Genomic DNA, 14,632 nt, shown 5'->3' with positions numbered 1-14,632 from the left:
ACTGCCGCAAGTGCTGTGGGTAAGTGGTCAGAGTTCAAATTTCTGCCAGTTCTGGCAGAATAATTAGTAAAGTCTTCTAAGAGCTCTGAAAGCAGTGATACTGTTAACAAGAGGTCCAGGCTAGGTATGGCTCTCCTTTTAAGAAGAGCTGGCAATAGGTGAAATACATGGTAATTTGTTAACTTAGACTGAAATCTGTCCGTGTTATCTTGTTTGATATCGCAGCTAGGCCTATTTTTGAGTTCATGGCATTTCAAAGACTATTTAATAATGTTTGCTTATTTCTTTTTGGTGAAATTCAATATATAGGAATGTAGATGGCAGGAACTGAGAATTGCTGTTAATCTTCATTATAACTAGGAGGAAGGATAGAAATATTCCATGTATGTGAAAATCAGATATGCTAATAAGTTTCTTTAACTTTAGAAATACAAATTCAATTATATAATTTTCCTGATGAAAGGTAGTAGGAAGCGTTGTTTGTCTACAACAATACGATGCCTCAAGTATTGGAGCAGAGCCAAAAACTTTAGTCTGCTGGTGACCGTTGCTGTTCAGTAAATAAAATCTACTGCCATGATGAAAGTAAAATTCTAGTATTGACCTGCAGAAAATATTATGAAAATTATTTGGGTTTGTATTTGCAGTGGGAGAGGATATTTCAATATAAAAAAGAACCAGTAAATAATTTTTGCTTGATAGATGTGAAGCTGGCTTCTCCCTCTTATTTGCTCAAGTTAGTATTAATTAACAGGGCTTACAATCATCCATAAGCTATGCATGGTTTGGCATAGCTCATTGTATTGATTGCTTTACTCGTTCCATATGTTCTTTGAGCATCATACTGAAATTGCAGTTAAAGAGTGAGAGAAGAGTACATTTGGGTGAAGGAAAATAAACAATAATCCTTTAGACCACACAGGATTAATTGTTTATTCCCCAGAAAGAGGAGAGTACAAGTGGAACTACTGGAAAGTTTAGAGCTTAAGCTCTTTTATAATTGATGTCTGATGTATTGTTGTGCATCAGTAGGAGGAAATACTGAACCTCAACTTTAACAAGTTTTTTGTGATTTTGAATATTTATCACATTGGAGGGGGAGGGTAAAATAATTTCATTGCAAAGCATGAGTCATCTTTCTCTTTTGTCCATGCCACCAGATAGAAGGCAAGTAGGTTGTTTGACCATTCTGCCCATCTCATGTTATGGATGCTTTGAGTATAATTTAATATTTCACTAGCCAGTTAACCAGAAAAAATAATACCTGTCACTAACAGTCTGAACTGTTATTCCCCAGGTTTAATCAACTCATTTTACCAACGTTTCTTTTGCCCCCCTGTTTGAGGTCTCCTATTTGGCACAGACGTCATGCGATACCTGATGTGGGAGCTGGAGACTTGAGAGCTGTTTTCCTAGACTAAATGTTTGAGGTTACAGGACGTGGCCTAGTTTCACATAAGCTTTCAAATTTCAATGGGACATGCTGAATCCTGAAACTGTCAAATAGTGTATTATTTTTGGAGTGAGAGAGAGAGTGTGTGTGTGTGTGTAAATGACCTTTACATTTTTACCCTATCCCAAAAGTCTGACTTCCTGCCCTTTCTCCCATGAGTCCATAAACTTTAGCAATTAAAGTGAACACTTTTTAAGGAAAAAAAAAAATCAGTATAGGAGAGAATGACTGGGAAGGAGAATGGTGTATTGTATTATATTAAGGGGAAAAAAAAGGAAAACTGCTAAATGCTATAAATGACTTGTTTCATGAGAGGTGTAGAAAAATCTGGAGAAGCTGGGATTCTTCCATTTTGCCATGTTTCCTTCTCCATCTTAGTAATATCAAGACCGCTGTGGGTGTGTGGGGGGGTCTTCAGGTATTTTTCCTGCAATTCTTTTGCAGAAAGATTTTTCTTACTCTTCATCAAAGCAATAGGAGTGATGAGTCTTAACAAATGACATCTCTCAATTTCCAAATCTGTAATTAATTCTAAAACTTTGTGAGCTGAGTGGACCTCTCTAAACACTGAATCAAAGTGCTTATGTCTATCAAATTTCTGCTTGATATTGATGATGTAAGTGTATTCATTTCACAGGCTTCAAGTGGTATGTTGCAAAATCATACCCACAGACTAAAATCCTGGAGACAGAAATATGTTCTGAGTGGTAACAATAAAACTGTAAACATTTTAGCACTTTTTTTTTTCTTTTCCCTCTCCTTCCTTCCCACTGCCTTCCCTGTCTAGAGGGTGGCAAGTCTTTTCTGTAGCTGAAGGAAGAAAACTAAGAACAAGACTACAGTTCTACCTGACTCCCTTTCTTCTTGCAAGTCACTCATGAGTATAGGGTTATAAAAGAAGTGCCACCATTTTTATCTGAGCAGTGGAATTAAACCCATTTTCTTACAGATTTTTATCATCCTTCCTTAAATCCCTATAGCAAAAGGAATTATCTTTCTTTCTTTTTTTTTTTTTTTGTCCCATGAGTTCTATCCAGTATCCCTCTCATTGTCTGAGCAAAATACAGCTCTTCATTTCATTAGTAATTTGGCAGCCAAGAAAAATGGGTCACACCTGAGCTCTTGCTGGAGCCTTACACTATGGGCCATTGAAATGGGCACCTCCTTTACCTCACTGCTGGTTTTCACAAGAGTTACAGAAACATTTAAATCTGTACTTTGTCAAAGCTTGTTGAAAGTGGCAGTTATTTTAGATGTTCTGGATAATGCCTCATCTGGTAAGGAATCAGACCTTTTTCCATCTCTTCCTTCTGAACTCTTCTAATAATTAATGCCAAAAAAAAAGAATCAAATGGTAGGTAATATGATACTGGGATACCTATGTGGATTGTAACTGTGTCGGGCCTTTTCCTATGGGAATAGATTTGCAACACTTTGTCAATATGCATTGATGTAACAGATTGAGACGTTCAGGACAATGAAGTGTATGTGAGCCTTATGATTTGACAGGAAACTATTCCAAGTCTGGGAACTTGGTCTGAAAAGTGACATTATGCTTAATTTGGGTCCCATGACAGAGCTGCCATCAAGCTGAACTATTCTGCTCAAGAAGCCGATTAACTGGGCTAGCTCAGTGCATCGGCAGTACTCCTTGTGAGTTCATTTATTTCCTTTAGGGAGATAGCTGTCTCTCAAATAGCACTGAGTGCTAAGAGTGACTGATACTGGGATTTTCCCTGTCATGGAGTCATTGATTCTGTCACCTTGACTTCTGTGTGTTTGGGAAGGAGGGGTAATTTGTACCTAGCTGTAAAGCTCTGCAAACTCTTCTATATCGAAAGTGGTGTTATATGAAGTAACTTTCTTTGTAAGAAAAAGCCTGGAGTGTGGAGTTAAAGCCTACAAACTAAATCCATGATGCTGACGACAACCTTAGGCAAGTCATCTTGCGCTTCTGGCTCATTCATTAGTTACTCAGATGTGAATACTAAATACTGTTAGCGATATATATTACTGCATAGGGAGAGCAAAACAGCTCTTCTCTCAAAGAAAAAAATCTGTAGAATGCAGTGCAAGTCTAGTCTACTTGGACACCTGTGGGGGAGGTCCATCACACAGTATTGTTTTCTTGGCTTGTAAACAGCTGTTATCATTTGAAGTGGTACTCAGGACTACTTAGTGGTTGCTATTGAAAATGCAGAGCGTGTGTGTTAAGCTTTATCGTGTAATACATTTGGCCCTGTGTGCCTCCTGGGTTATCAGTAAAGCTAAGTGACTTAAACCAGTGAAACGTGCTCCTGCCCTTACCCTCTCAAAGACTCTCAGGCCTCTCCAGTGGTCATCTACTTGTTTGTTGGTTGGGGTTTTTTTTTATTGTTGTTTTGCAGGAGAGATGTTCATCCCTGTTGATAATCACGATTATTCTTAATCCCTTAAAGGTATGATTTTTAGGAAGCATCCTACACAGCATAAAAATGCTTTTACAGAAAAATAAATTATAGGAACCCAGAAATTGTTGATTTAAGTGTAAGGAGAACAAATTATTCAAATCTTGACCTGCTTTTTCAAGTGAGTTTGCAATGCCCAAGCAACTTTGAAGTCAAATCTGAGGACCACGCTTCCAGCAGTGGCAGGGTGGGGTTATCCTTGCAGGTGTGCAGTGACAGTGGGCTGAGCTAAGGCAGCCCTGAGTGACTAATTAGTGTGGGTATGATGAGAGCAAAGCGCCGGTGCCCCGGGGCAGCTGCAATAACCCCTTCCCCAGGGGCCCTGCGCAGCCTCTCGGCTCCATCCTCCTGCAATTAGCCCTGGCCTTGATGAGCCCCAGACCCGCACCTGGGGAGGGGGCGCCCGCCAGGTGTGTGGCCGCCGCTGTGTGTTGCTTTAATTGCCTCCCCCTGATGAGGCGGCCTCGGAGCCGAGGCCCGGGAGGGAGCCGGGAGGTCTCGCCCCAGCAGGTGCGGCCGCTGAGCACGCGAGTAGCGGCGGGTTTGGCCAGGCTGTGACACCGCCGGGACACCGCTCAGCGTGTGCGTGCCGGCTGGGGCCCGGCCGGGCTCTCCCGCCGCCCGGGGCTGTGGCTGCGGAACGGCGGCGGCGGGCCCGCGTTGCCGCAGGGGCGCTGTTGGGACGGACCGGCCGGGTGCAGCACCGTCATGGCCGCCGGGCCCGCGGCGCCCCGCGTCCTCAACGTGAACGTGGGCGTGCTGGGCCACATCGACAGCGGGAAGACGGCGCTGGCGCGGGCGCTGAGCACCACCGGCTCCACCGCCGCCTTCGACCGGGCGCCTCAGAGCCGGGCGCGGGGCATCACGCTGGACCTGGGCTTCTCCTGCCTGCGCACCGCCCTGCCGCCGCAGCTGGGCCCGGGGCCCGGCGAGCTCCAGTTCACGCTGGTCGACTGCCCGGGACACGCCTCCCTCATCCGCACCATCATCGGCGGTAAGGGGGGGAGCGGGGGTGGCCGCCCCTGCCCGCCCCGGGGCCCCGGTGGCGGAGAGGCCTCTGGGGGCGCCCCGACCCTCGGCGAGCTCCCCGCTTCCCCCGGTGAGGCGAGCGGGGCTGCCGCTCGCCGGAGCGTCGCGGTGCCGGGGGCTTGGCCTGAGTTAGCCGGGGCCCCGGGGGGATGCGGCTGTCCGACGCGGGGGGGAGGCCTGTGCGGGCCTCCGGTGGCTCACGGGCCTCATGACTTGGTTACACTTCGTGATTGCCCCACAAATGAAACGCCAGTGCTCTTCGAAAAGCAGCCTAAACGTGAAGCCTTTGAGTGCTCTTTGGACAGTCAGGCCTGCTTGGTTTTCTTATGCATGGGGAAAAAATAATATTGTGTATGGAGGCCTTCTTTGTGGTATTTAAGGGCAATATTAATTTCTAGGTTCTCACTTGTTAAAGCTGTCAGAGCTTGATATTCCCTGTGGTTGAGAGCTGTAGCGTGCTTGCTGGACATGCTTGTGCCAAACTCGAGAGGGGAGTTCTAATGTGATAATCTTATGCTTAGAAATAATTTTGTGGATTTTAGTAACTTTCTGGTTCGGTTTATGTAGGTGATATCGGAAGGTCAATCTGGTTTGCATTAGAGCACGTGTTAAATTAGCTCACCTTGTTCTGTGAGAAATAACACCTCCCCCTTCCACCTCTTGTAAAAAGCCTGAAGAGGCTTGGCTTGGCTAAGGAGGTGAAGGGGCTGCAGCTGCAGGCTACTGAAAGTGGTCACAGGTTGATAAACTGCAACTACAGGGACCTCTGGAAGCTAAGTTAGTTCCTAGCATGTCCTCTGCTGGTGTCTCTAGTGTCAACTAGTTGGTGGCTTCACAGGGCAGGCAGTGTATTTCTAGTCAGCTGGACTGAGGTTCAGACCTAGTTACTTTCTATGATGTGTGAATTAACCCTCTTTTGAGCAGACACGTTATTTGTAAATGTTGTTAGCAGTAACTGCATTGCATTTTTTAAATTTCTTTTGTATTGGATAACAAAGGTTTACTTGTTTCTCGGTTCCACCAGCAGCGAAGTGCTCTGTACCACTAATGCGTGCTCTGCAGCTGCAGGGGAGGAGTGACTGTGCTGAATCCCAGAAACCTGTGGTCTTCCAGTCTTTTGTACTTTACAATTAGCTATCATTCTTAAGTAATCGGAAGCACCTGCTTGTCTTCTGAGGAGCAAAGATTACTTTGGCAAACTTTTCTTGGAGGTACTGAATAGTGACTTGTAGTTAGACATTCCTTTTTGCCAGAAACTACTTCTCTCTCATGAAGAGGACATGGGGAAACTTGGAAAAATAGCTTTTTTTATCATTTTAACATTTATCTGGGTTGATTATTTGATACATAGACTTATTGTGGCTTCCTGTTGGTTTTATGAAGAAGCATTTAGTCACAGCTGTTTCCAGTGGTTGAATAAGTTACTCAGATTTCCTTATTGATGGGCCATGCTGGGAGAAGATGACTGTGGACAAGTGGACTAGGCTAGAAGGCATGATAAGAGTTTTCTTCGCAGCAAAAAAGATTCTTTACAGGTAGCAATTCAGACACATAAGTATATCAAACTTGCTTAGATCCAGTTATACCAGATTATGTGTCTTGGTGAAAACACTTGGTTAGTGTGACTTTTACTGCAATTGTATGTATTAAGAAAGAACGGTAGAGAAAAGGCAGTGTGTTAATACTTAGCTTATACAGTTAGAAATCTCAGTTTTCTGCTTGATAGCATATGTGTATCTTTGTTTTCTTTTTACTATCAGGTTTAAAAGGTGAAACCTTGATGATAAAACCTGATCTGTGCCTGTGAGACTACTTAGGTGCTTACGGTTTTAGTATGGTTTGGTGAAACTCAAACTGAAGTATAGCATATCTTGTGTAACAGGATACATCCTTCAGTGTTTAAGTGTCAATATTTCAATATTGCCAACTTTTCTTGCTCTTCAGAAATGGAAAGCCAGGCCTTCCAGATAATGATACTTCAAAAACACAGATTGTTTTCATCTGCTTTCTAATCATGAGTATTCAAGGTTCACAATTTCAAGCATTTTCTTTGTAACCAGATATGCTACTACTTTTTTTCTTTTTGATGGAATCTGAGATTTCACTGTTAGTACACATTTTCTATATATAAGGTTTTAAAATAAAACATTAAGTGCAAAGTACTTTATCTTCCTGTGTTTATTCTGCACCTCGGATTTCTCATGCCTGTACAATACTGCTTTTCTGAAATTAAGTCCTGTGATAGCTATAGATCTGAGTTACCCTACAGAAAAGATAGAGGCGGGAGGGATGAGGGAAGGGGAGCTAGATGTGAGGAACCTAAGGGTGGAATGATAACAGAGGGCTCTGAAGAAGCAGCCTTCTCATATGTGTTAATCATGTGCATGCAGTGGAAGCTGTAGGTGTGAAAATATGTTATTGCATGTTCTTATTGTTTGAAGCTCACTTTTCATTGATAGTGGTGTAAACTAGTTGGCTCACCCCGAGTTGACCCCATCTTTCGGAAATGCTGTCTGCTGTGGCTAGGTAGTGCCAGCATTATTCAGTCAGGTCTCCCATGAGGGAGAAGGGGTTCCTTCTGAAGAGCTCCTTTATTGGCTTCACAGGGGAAGCCAGTAGTGGTGTGGTGTGTGGGTTTTTTTTTTTTTGGGGGTGTGTGTTTGTGTGTGGTTTTTATCTCAGTTCTTTTCTTCTAGGGTGCCATTTTCATCAGTGGTGTCCCAGGCTATCTTCCAGTCCAGTGCCTTCCTCTGTCATCTGTGTTCCCAGAGTGCTCTAAGGGTTAATTTCTTTGCCGTGCAAAGCTGATAAATCTGCTTACAGATGAAATTATACTATTTACCATTCTTTAACATATTTCTGTATCTAGCTAATTCTTGAAGTGTTTTTTTTCATGGCTGAATCTAGTGTTGCATTTTTGTCATGCTGTGCCAGGTAGTGCTTGACCTTGCAAATACTTCTCACAGTCACAGATGTTTATTTAGAGACAATACCTTAGGATTAAATGAATGCAGAATATTTGAGCAGTAACCAAATGGAATGGAAAATGCAAGTCGTATTTCATTCTGTGTGGCTACATTTTTCTTGCAAAGCTTGTCCTTGAAAACAAAACATATCAAATGTTAAATCAAAAGATACTTTTTCTTTTTAACCTGCATGCAGGGAATTGGAAATGTTGCAGACAGTTCCACCGAAGGCTGTCTTAAAAAGTTTTAGCTGGAAGGTGATAGTGAAGGTTGAAATGGAATAAATGATAGGCACTTAACTTACTACATCGTGGCTTTCACTTGTATTTAAACCACACTGGTTTATTCTTCAACAGCAGACTCTTGTGTGTCGGATGTAGCAGGAAGGTATTAAGTTATTGGGGACAGCAGTGTGACTTGGACTGTGTCATGTATTTTTTTTTTGAACAGCAAGAACAGAACTCTGTTTTACAATAATTTGAAGACTTTCCCTGTGCTCTAGCAGGATTTTGTCTATCATGTATCAAGCAATGCAACAAGTACTTTGTTTACAGCTGTTCATAGTTGATTTACTAAACAGAGAGAACAAGCCTGAATAACTGAATTTTGAGAGTCAGGTCTTTAGCTTGTCCCTGTGTTTAGCAGTAAGAAGCACTCGCATCAGCCTTATGTTTGCATTCTGCATGGAGGGAATGACTGCAAAATGCATTACTGTTATTTTTCATTGATACCGCTTGATTCTATTGCTATAGAGATTTCGAATGGTATTTTGTTAAAATTTCACACAGAGGTGGGGCAGTTTCTGTCACAGTCCTATGGGTTTGTTTTTAAGCTTCTGTTCCTTTGTTAAATTTCAGCTCTCTGGTCTTCCGCAAAGCTGATGCTAATGTCATCAAAGTAAAAGAAGAGTTGCTTTTACATTTGTTTGTTGCAGACCTATGCATTCAGTAGGGTCTGGAATGGTTTCTCAAATGAGTTCAGCAGTAAAGGGATGCCTGCAGAGAGGTTATATGAGTTAATCTTCCAGAAGAAATTCAATCTCCATATTTCATTTTAAGACCACTTTGCGTAGCAAAGTAGTTTAACCAGTAGCAGATTTTTTACTTGCTGATGGTTAATTTCATGCCCTACAAAGGGTCAGCACACTAATACAGAAGAACATGATTACCTCATCCTCTCTTCCCCCCGCACACGCAGTGAAGGGATACCGCAGTGTTTGTTTTAGGTGAGCTCTTGTCAGATGCCCTTTATCTGTTTGATTTTGAGATGGGTCCTCAAAAGAACTTCTAAAAAAGAAAGTTGTCTTTTTTTGGTTTTTGTTTTTTTTTTTTTTCCTTTGTGAAGTTCAAAGGACAGAGTAGCCTTATAGCGTTTTAATTGGAAAGCTACTGCTTGACCTTGGTTGTCTAAACCTGGGGGGGGGGGGCGGGGGCGGGAAATTCTGACAAACTTGTAGTTTTGTAATCCTTATGCCTGCCTGAACCTTTGACCCTTTTACTTTATAACTAGAACTTCATTGTCACCATTTGTCCCTGCAGTTCCTTTCAAAGAAAACAGCCTTCCAAGTGTCTGTTTCCACTTTGCTGCTGTGTTCTGTTAAGGAAGGGTATTAATTCATACCTGATACATTGGAGGGGCCAAGACTTTTGAACTTGCACAAGAGCTTGGGGAGGGGGAAATGAGCATAGCAAAAGCATGTCTTGCTGATGCAAATGAGTACAATGAAAACAGTCTTGGGAGATCAAGGGAAATGTGGTCTTGCTACCAGCATTCAAATTCAGTCAGATGCAGATTATTTGTAAGATTAACATAGCACAAAAACCCTCCTCTTTTATCACAGATTAGTTGTTTTGCCAAGTTTGTTGTAAGCTTTTAAGAGGATTTGTAAACTCAGGGTTACCTTTGCATTACTGTCATGAAAATACACTTCCATTGGTGTGAACTTCTGCTGGTTGACACCTTTGTGAAGATAAGACAATTCTTGTTTTTTCTGTTCCAGGTGAGTGAACAAGTAGAGTTTTATAGTTGTAGAGTGTATATATGGATGATTTAAATTTTTGTGGAGGCCGCTTGCTATTGAGTGCACATGTAGAAGGGAAACCTGTTCTTCTCTGGAGCAAATTCCTGTGTTGTTCAATGGACACCATGCTGATCAGAGAGAAGTCACTGGAGAGTCTTGAGGAGTTTGGCTGCCAACTTGAAGTGAGAATAACATAATAATGAACCTTGTTCTGGCGGAAAAATATTAAAATACAACTCATGTTATATAATTTATATTCATGATCCTTGATGTAGTGGTAGATCTTGTGGAAGTACTCATGGGCCAAGAGAGTTCAACTAACACTAATGTGAATGTTTTCCAAAGCCTATTAAACTTGGGTTCATGGTGCTTGTAAATTGCTGACATTGCTTTGTATTAAAAATGCAAATAAATAAACTTTATTTCTGTAAATGAAACCACTTTTCTCTTGAAACTGAAACTGTCTTTAATTCACTTTAAGTAATTTGGCTGGTGCCTGATACTTGTCTGACAAATTAAAGGAGTATTTTTATTGACATTTTAAAATGAAAGCCACTTTTTAAATTAAGGACCTATGCATAAAGATAAGGCAGCTGGTATAAAAATATTGCTGCTCTCTCCCCAACCCCCAAAGTGCAACTTTGTCTACTGGATATTAAGAGTGCACAAGAGGGCAGTGTTTGCCTGCGATGTGGGATCCTCATGATAAGTGCATAGGGTAACAGGTCAGCATGGATGGAGTGACCGTACTGTGAATCGAAAAAGAATTAAGTAGAAGATTTGGAATGCAACTGTGGCTTAATTTTCCCATTCCTAAAGAAAATATCCTCTGTGCTTTAAAGGAAGGTTAGTTGTATTTCATCTGCAGTTCAGATAGTGCTTTTTATTGCTTATGCGATAAAAAAAGTGTAGTGTTGTCTTATGTGTTACATGAGATGCATATAACACAGGTGAGATGAAACAACTGGTTTTCACTGAGGCTGCATGTGAGCAGTATGACTCTTTATCCACATAAAGGGCTGGGTTTTTTTATTTTACAGTTACGGAAAGTTTATCTAGTTTACCCTGTAAAGCAATTAGTGATGTGGGAACCATGGAATTTAGCGTACCCAGTTCCCTCCCCCCCCCCCCCCCCCCCATTTCCCTGAGTCATTTAATAACTAAGCAAAAGTAAGGTAGTTGTACTAAATCTGTTTTGAACCACTTCTGTGCAGTGTGGGGTTTGTTGTATGAGATTGAGTAGAATGAAATTTGTGTGTGTGTACACCAGGGTACTTTCAAATAGTGGTCTTCCTGTGTAATTTCTATCTTACTTGTATCATAACTATAATGATTCTAACTTCCTTTTTATTATGCATCACTTCTCATTTCTGTCTGTGTTAATGTTTTTTTAGTGATGTGACAGTAGGACTAGTGTAATTGGCTGTTATGATTTCTATTCTATGTCCTCTTCTGCTTTTTTGACTTGAAGCTGATTTCTCTATTAAACTTACAAAGGTTCAACCAGCTCCTAAACTAAACATCAACTCTTAAGTAATATTAGAGAGCAAAGCGGGAAGTCCTCCTCTCCTTTTATGGGTTGAAAAGTTTAAAAGGAGTGAGAGAGCCATCGTCTTGCGATCTCAGAAGTTATAGTGAATGATCACGTTCTCTTTTATTTCTTGTTAGAATCCTGTCAGAAGTGTACAGTTTCCTGTGTTCAGTTAAAAAAAAAACCAACCTTAATTTTGCATATCTTGTTCTGAAGATGTGATTTGTAATTGAATTCTCAATCTTAAATGTAGACTGTATACAGGAGTGGCTTTATTGAACCTTGTTTGAATGATAGGTTGTCTCTTGCTAGTATAGGACAGTTTTTCTATAAAGCTTTTGAGTGGTTGTGTGCATACTTGCTTGTATACAACAAAATTGTGCTAATTCACACTTCATTATTTGACACAAAAAACTTGACAGCTTCTCAGGAAAACATAATAACCGAGCACTGTAATGGTGCTAAGTCTGTTTGATCATTCTTCCTATTGATTTAAAAACAGAATTTCTTTGTTCCATCATTCTGTGTGCAAGCATTCATCAAATAACCACATGTCCTTTCATTTCAATTTGCTTCATGTTTCTCCTTCTTGAAATTTTGTAAGCTGTTTGGGAGAGTGGTCAAGCTTTATTAATCCATGTTAGATGTTTTTAAATATCAGCTAATGTAGTGAAGTCTTATAAATACCTGCATAAAACTAGAACAACTCACTGTAAAATATGTAGCAAGTTTATAGTTAAAATTACCCTTGTCAAAATAAATTTAAAGCACATTTTTCTAAGTAGATTTGTAACTGATGATGGATATGTTTGGCTTGTTAAATAGTCCAATTCAGCAATTCAGTGGTCTGCTAATCAACAAACTGGCTTAGTAAGGTTCTACTGTATTTGTTCTACAGCTTGACTTAGCAGTTGTCTTCAATTAGTGGATGCTAGATAGCAGTTAAATGATACATTGCTTATGTATAGAACACACTTTTAATAGCTAGCTTAGCTTGATGGAGCCGTGAACTTAGCTTCCTTAATGTTCCCTGGTTGTTTGTTTTGTTTTTGTTGGTTTTTTTTTTTGTTTCTACTAGAAGTGATTATATATGTTCTTGGATGACTGTTATAAAGTGCTGTGTATCAAAACTCCTAAAAAACCAAAGCACAGATGGGAAAATCTAGGTTATAATAGTAAAGCAGACATACGACATCTAGCTAAGCGAACAAACCAACCCCCCACATTGTCATTGTTGAAGCCCGTTAAGTGGAGTAAAATTATTTCTCCATGTGACAGCTAGTTGTTTTCTGTCTGGGAACCCTAAGGTTGGCCTGGCAAGCTGAAGAGCAAGGACAGATGTTCTGTGGTGGTAGTTTCCAGCTGGATTCTTGAATGCATTGTGTTCTGTGGGTCACAGCTCATAACAAAGTAAAATTGAGTGAGAGCTCCAGCAAAGAAAGACTTGAACAACTTGTTTGATAGCTGTGATTGCAAAGATACTGTGCATACTGTGAGAAAATATTCTCTGTGCTATCTGTAAAATTCAGATTAAATAGCCATTCTGAAGTGCTTCCTTTAAACTGTTTGCTTCCAAAAAGCATTGCAGGCTAAGTAAATACCAATAATTCTCATTTCCCATCTCCTTATCAGTTATTCTACCAAAATGTTCTTGCACAGCCTATCTAATCTCTTCAAGTGAACATGAAATGGTTAGTGTTGGCTTCCAATTTGAATGACAATCTCTGTTTCAAATTTAAGCTGATGAATTTCTACATTAGATTGTAATTATCAGCATTACCAGCACTAGGGGTGGTTGTGACCAGACAAACAAATATATTTATATATATATATATGTGTATCTCTATGTTGAATGTAGCAGCAGAATGAGTTGGTGAATAGTGGAAGAAAAGGAAATGGAATTGAGAGGATAGCTTAAACAAAAACAATAAATTGCATTCAGGAGCATTGTGGGGGTAAAAGATGATAAGGGGGACTAAAAATCAAGGTTTAACTTTTGAGATTTATGAAAGTTGACCTGGGTAGGAATTCAGGCCCCTTACCCCAAGTTCCATAGAAGAGATGACTCATTTGGCTTGCAGGTTTTCTTTAAAAATGTATTATTTTCTTATGCCATGGAAGGATCATGAGCATTGTCGTGTCCATGGCAGATCTGCTTTTTCTGCAGTGCCAGGAAAGTGAATTTAATCCAATCCCCTGTAGCACTTTTTTGTCTCCTGTGCCAAAGTTTTGCTTTGTTTTGTGTCTTATTTGGGTTGCAGTGTAAGGGCTTGGGTGCTCTTTTTAATTGTGGAACTTTGCCTTGATTTGTTCGGCAAAGATTCACCTATTTCCATTAAATTTATTGTAGAGCAGGTAACTATATTTTAGAGACATTTGCTGTATATGTAAAACTTGAAATGGTCTTTAAGAACCTGTTGAGTAAGGAAAAGCTATAGAAGTGTTAGAGAATTGTTGATAGAACTATCCAATTGTATTAACCACGATAGGCAATGGGAAATGTCTTTTTGTCATAGATATTTATTGATGCTTAAATTTACTTCTCTTATATTAAAGACTTCCCTTCCAGCAGTATGGCTTTGGAGAGGAAAGTTTCTGAAGCATGCAAAAACTGTGTTTTGGAGAAAGAAACAAAATTATTGTAGTTTTCTTTTTTTAGGATCAAGAAGAGGGGGAGGGAAAATGGTTTCCTTGTATTTGACTGTGCCGTTGGAGAGAAGACAAAGCTCAGTCTCTTGCTGACTAATGTCATCATCGAGGCATTTTTTTTCTCCCACAGAGCAATTTTGTCTCCACTGAGACCCCCACAGCCATTGGCAAGACCATGGCCTGAGATTAAATCTCATGCTTGGGTGAAATTCTAATGACTGTAATTGTTTCCTCTTTTTAAGTCTGTGGTCCCTTCATCAAAGAGTGGTGCGGAAATTATGCATTTATGTTGTAAAAGGGAGGTCGTGATTACCTGAACCTGTGGTTGACTTCAGGGGATTCTGTGTTGTGTTCTGGCAGTGGTTATCCATGCTGACATTCTAGTATGTGAAATGATTTAAAGTGTGGCTTGGAGTATATATGTAAAGTAATAGTGGCACGCCTCAGTCCTCTCTGGGGTTTGTGCTGCTCTCGTTCGCAGTCACCCACTGTCGGGTGATTGCTGCCTCTCGGTCAGCGGAGTGCTAGCAGCTCGTG

General features: G+C 40.7%; 1 protein-coding gene across 3 annotated transcripts in view; it reads left to right on the top strand.

Moving 5' to 3' along the window:
* The first annotated feature begins 4,568 nt into the window (after window positions 1–4,568).
* The window catches only part of EEFSEC (eukaryotic elongation factor, selenocysteine-tRNA specific), a 128,766-nt gene continuing 118,702 nt past the window's right edge, over window positions 4,569–14,632 (top strand). The window contains exon 1 of one of the 3 annotated variants that reach the window (XM_055709035.1): window positions 4,569–4,999. In XM_055709035.1, coding sequence (XP_055565010.1) covers window positions 4,609–4,999 — 391 coding nt within the window. In that variant the 5' untranslated portion in view covers window positions 4,569–4,608. The remainder of the gene's footprint in view (window positions 5,000–14,632) is intronic. The other 2 variants (XM_055709033.1, XM_055709034.1) reach the window with 2 other exon arrangements.

The sequence above is a fragment of the Falco cherrug genome, chromosome 4 (genome assembly GCF_023634085.1).
Source record: "Falco cherrug isolate bFalChe1 chromosome 4, bFalChe1.pri, whole genome shotgun sequence".
Lineage (NCBI taxonomy): Eukaryota > Metazoa > Chordata > Aves > Falconiformes > Falconidae > Falco > Falco cherrug.
The sequence above is the reverse complement of the archived record's forward strand: the minus strand, read 5'-3'. Positions and strand labels throughout refer to the sequence as shown.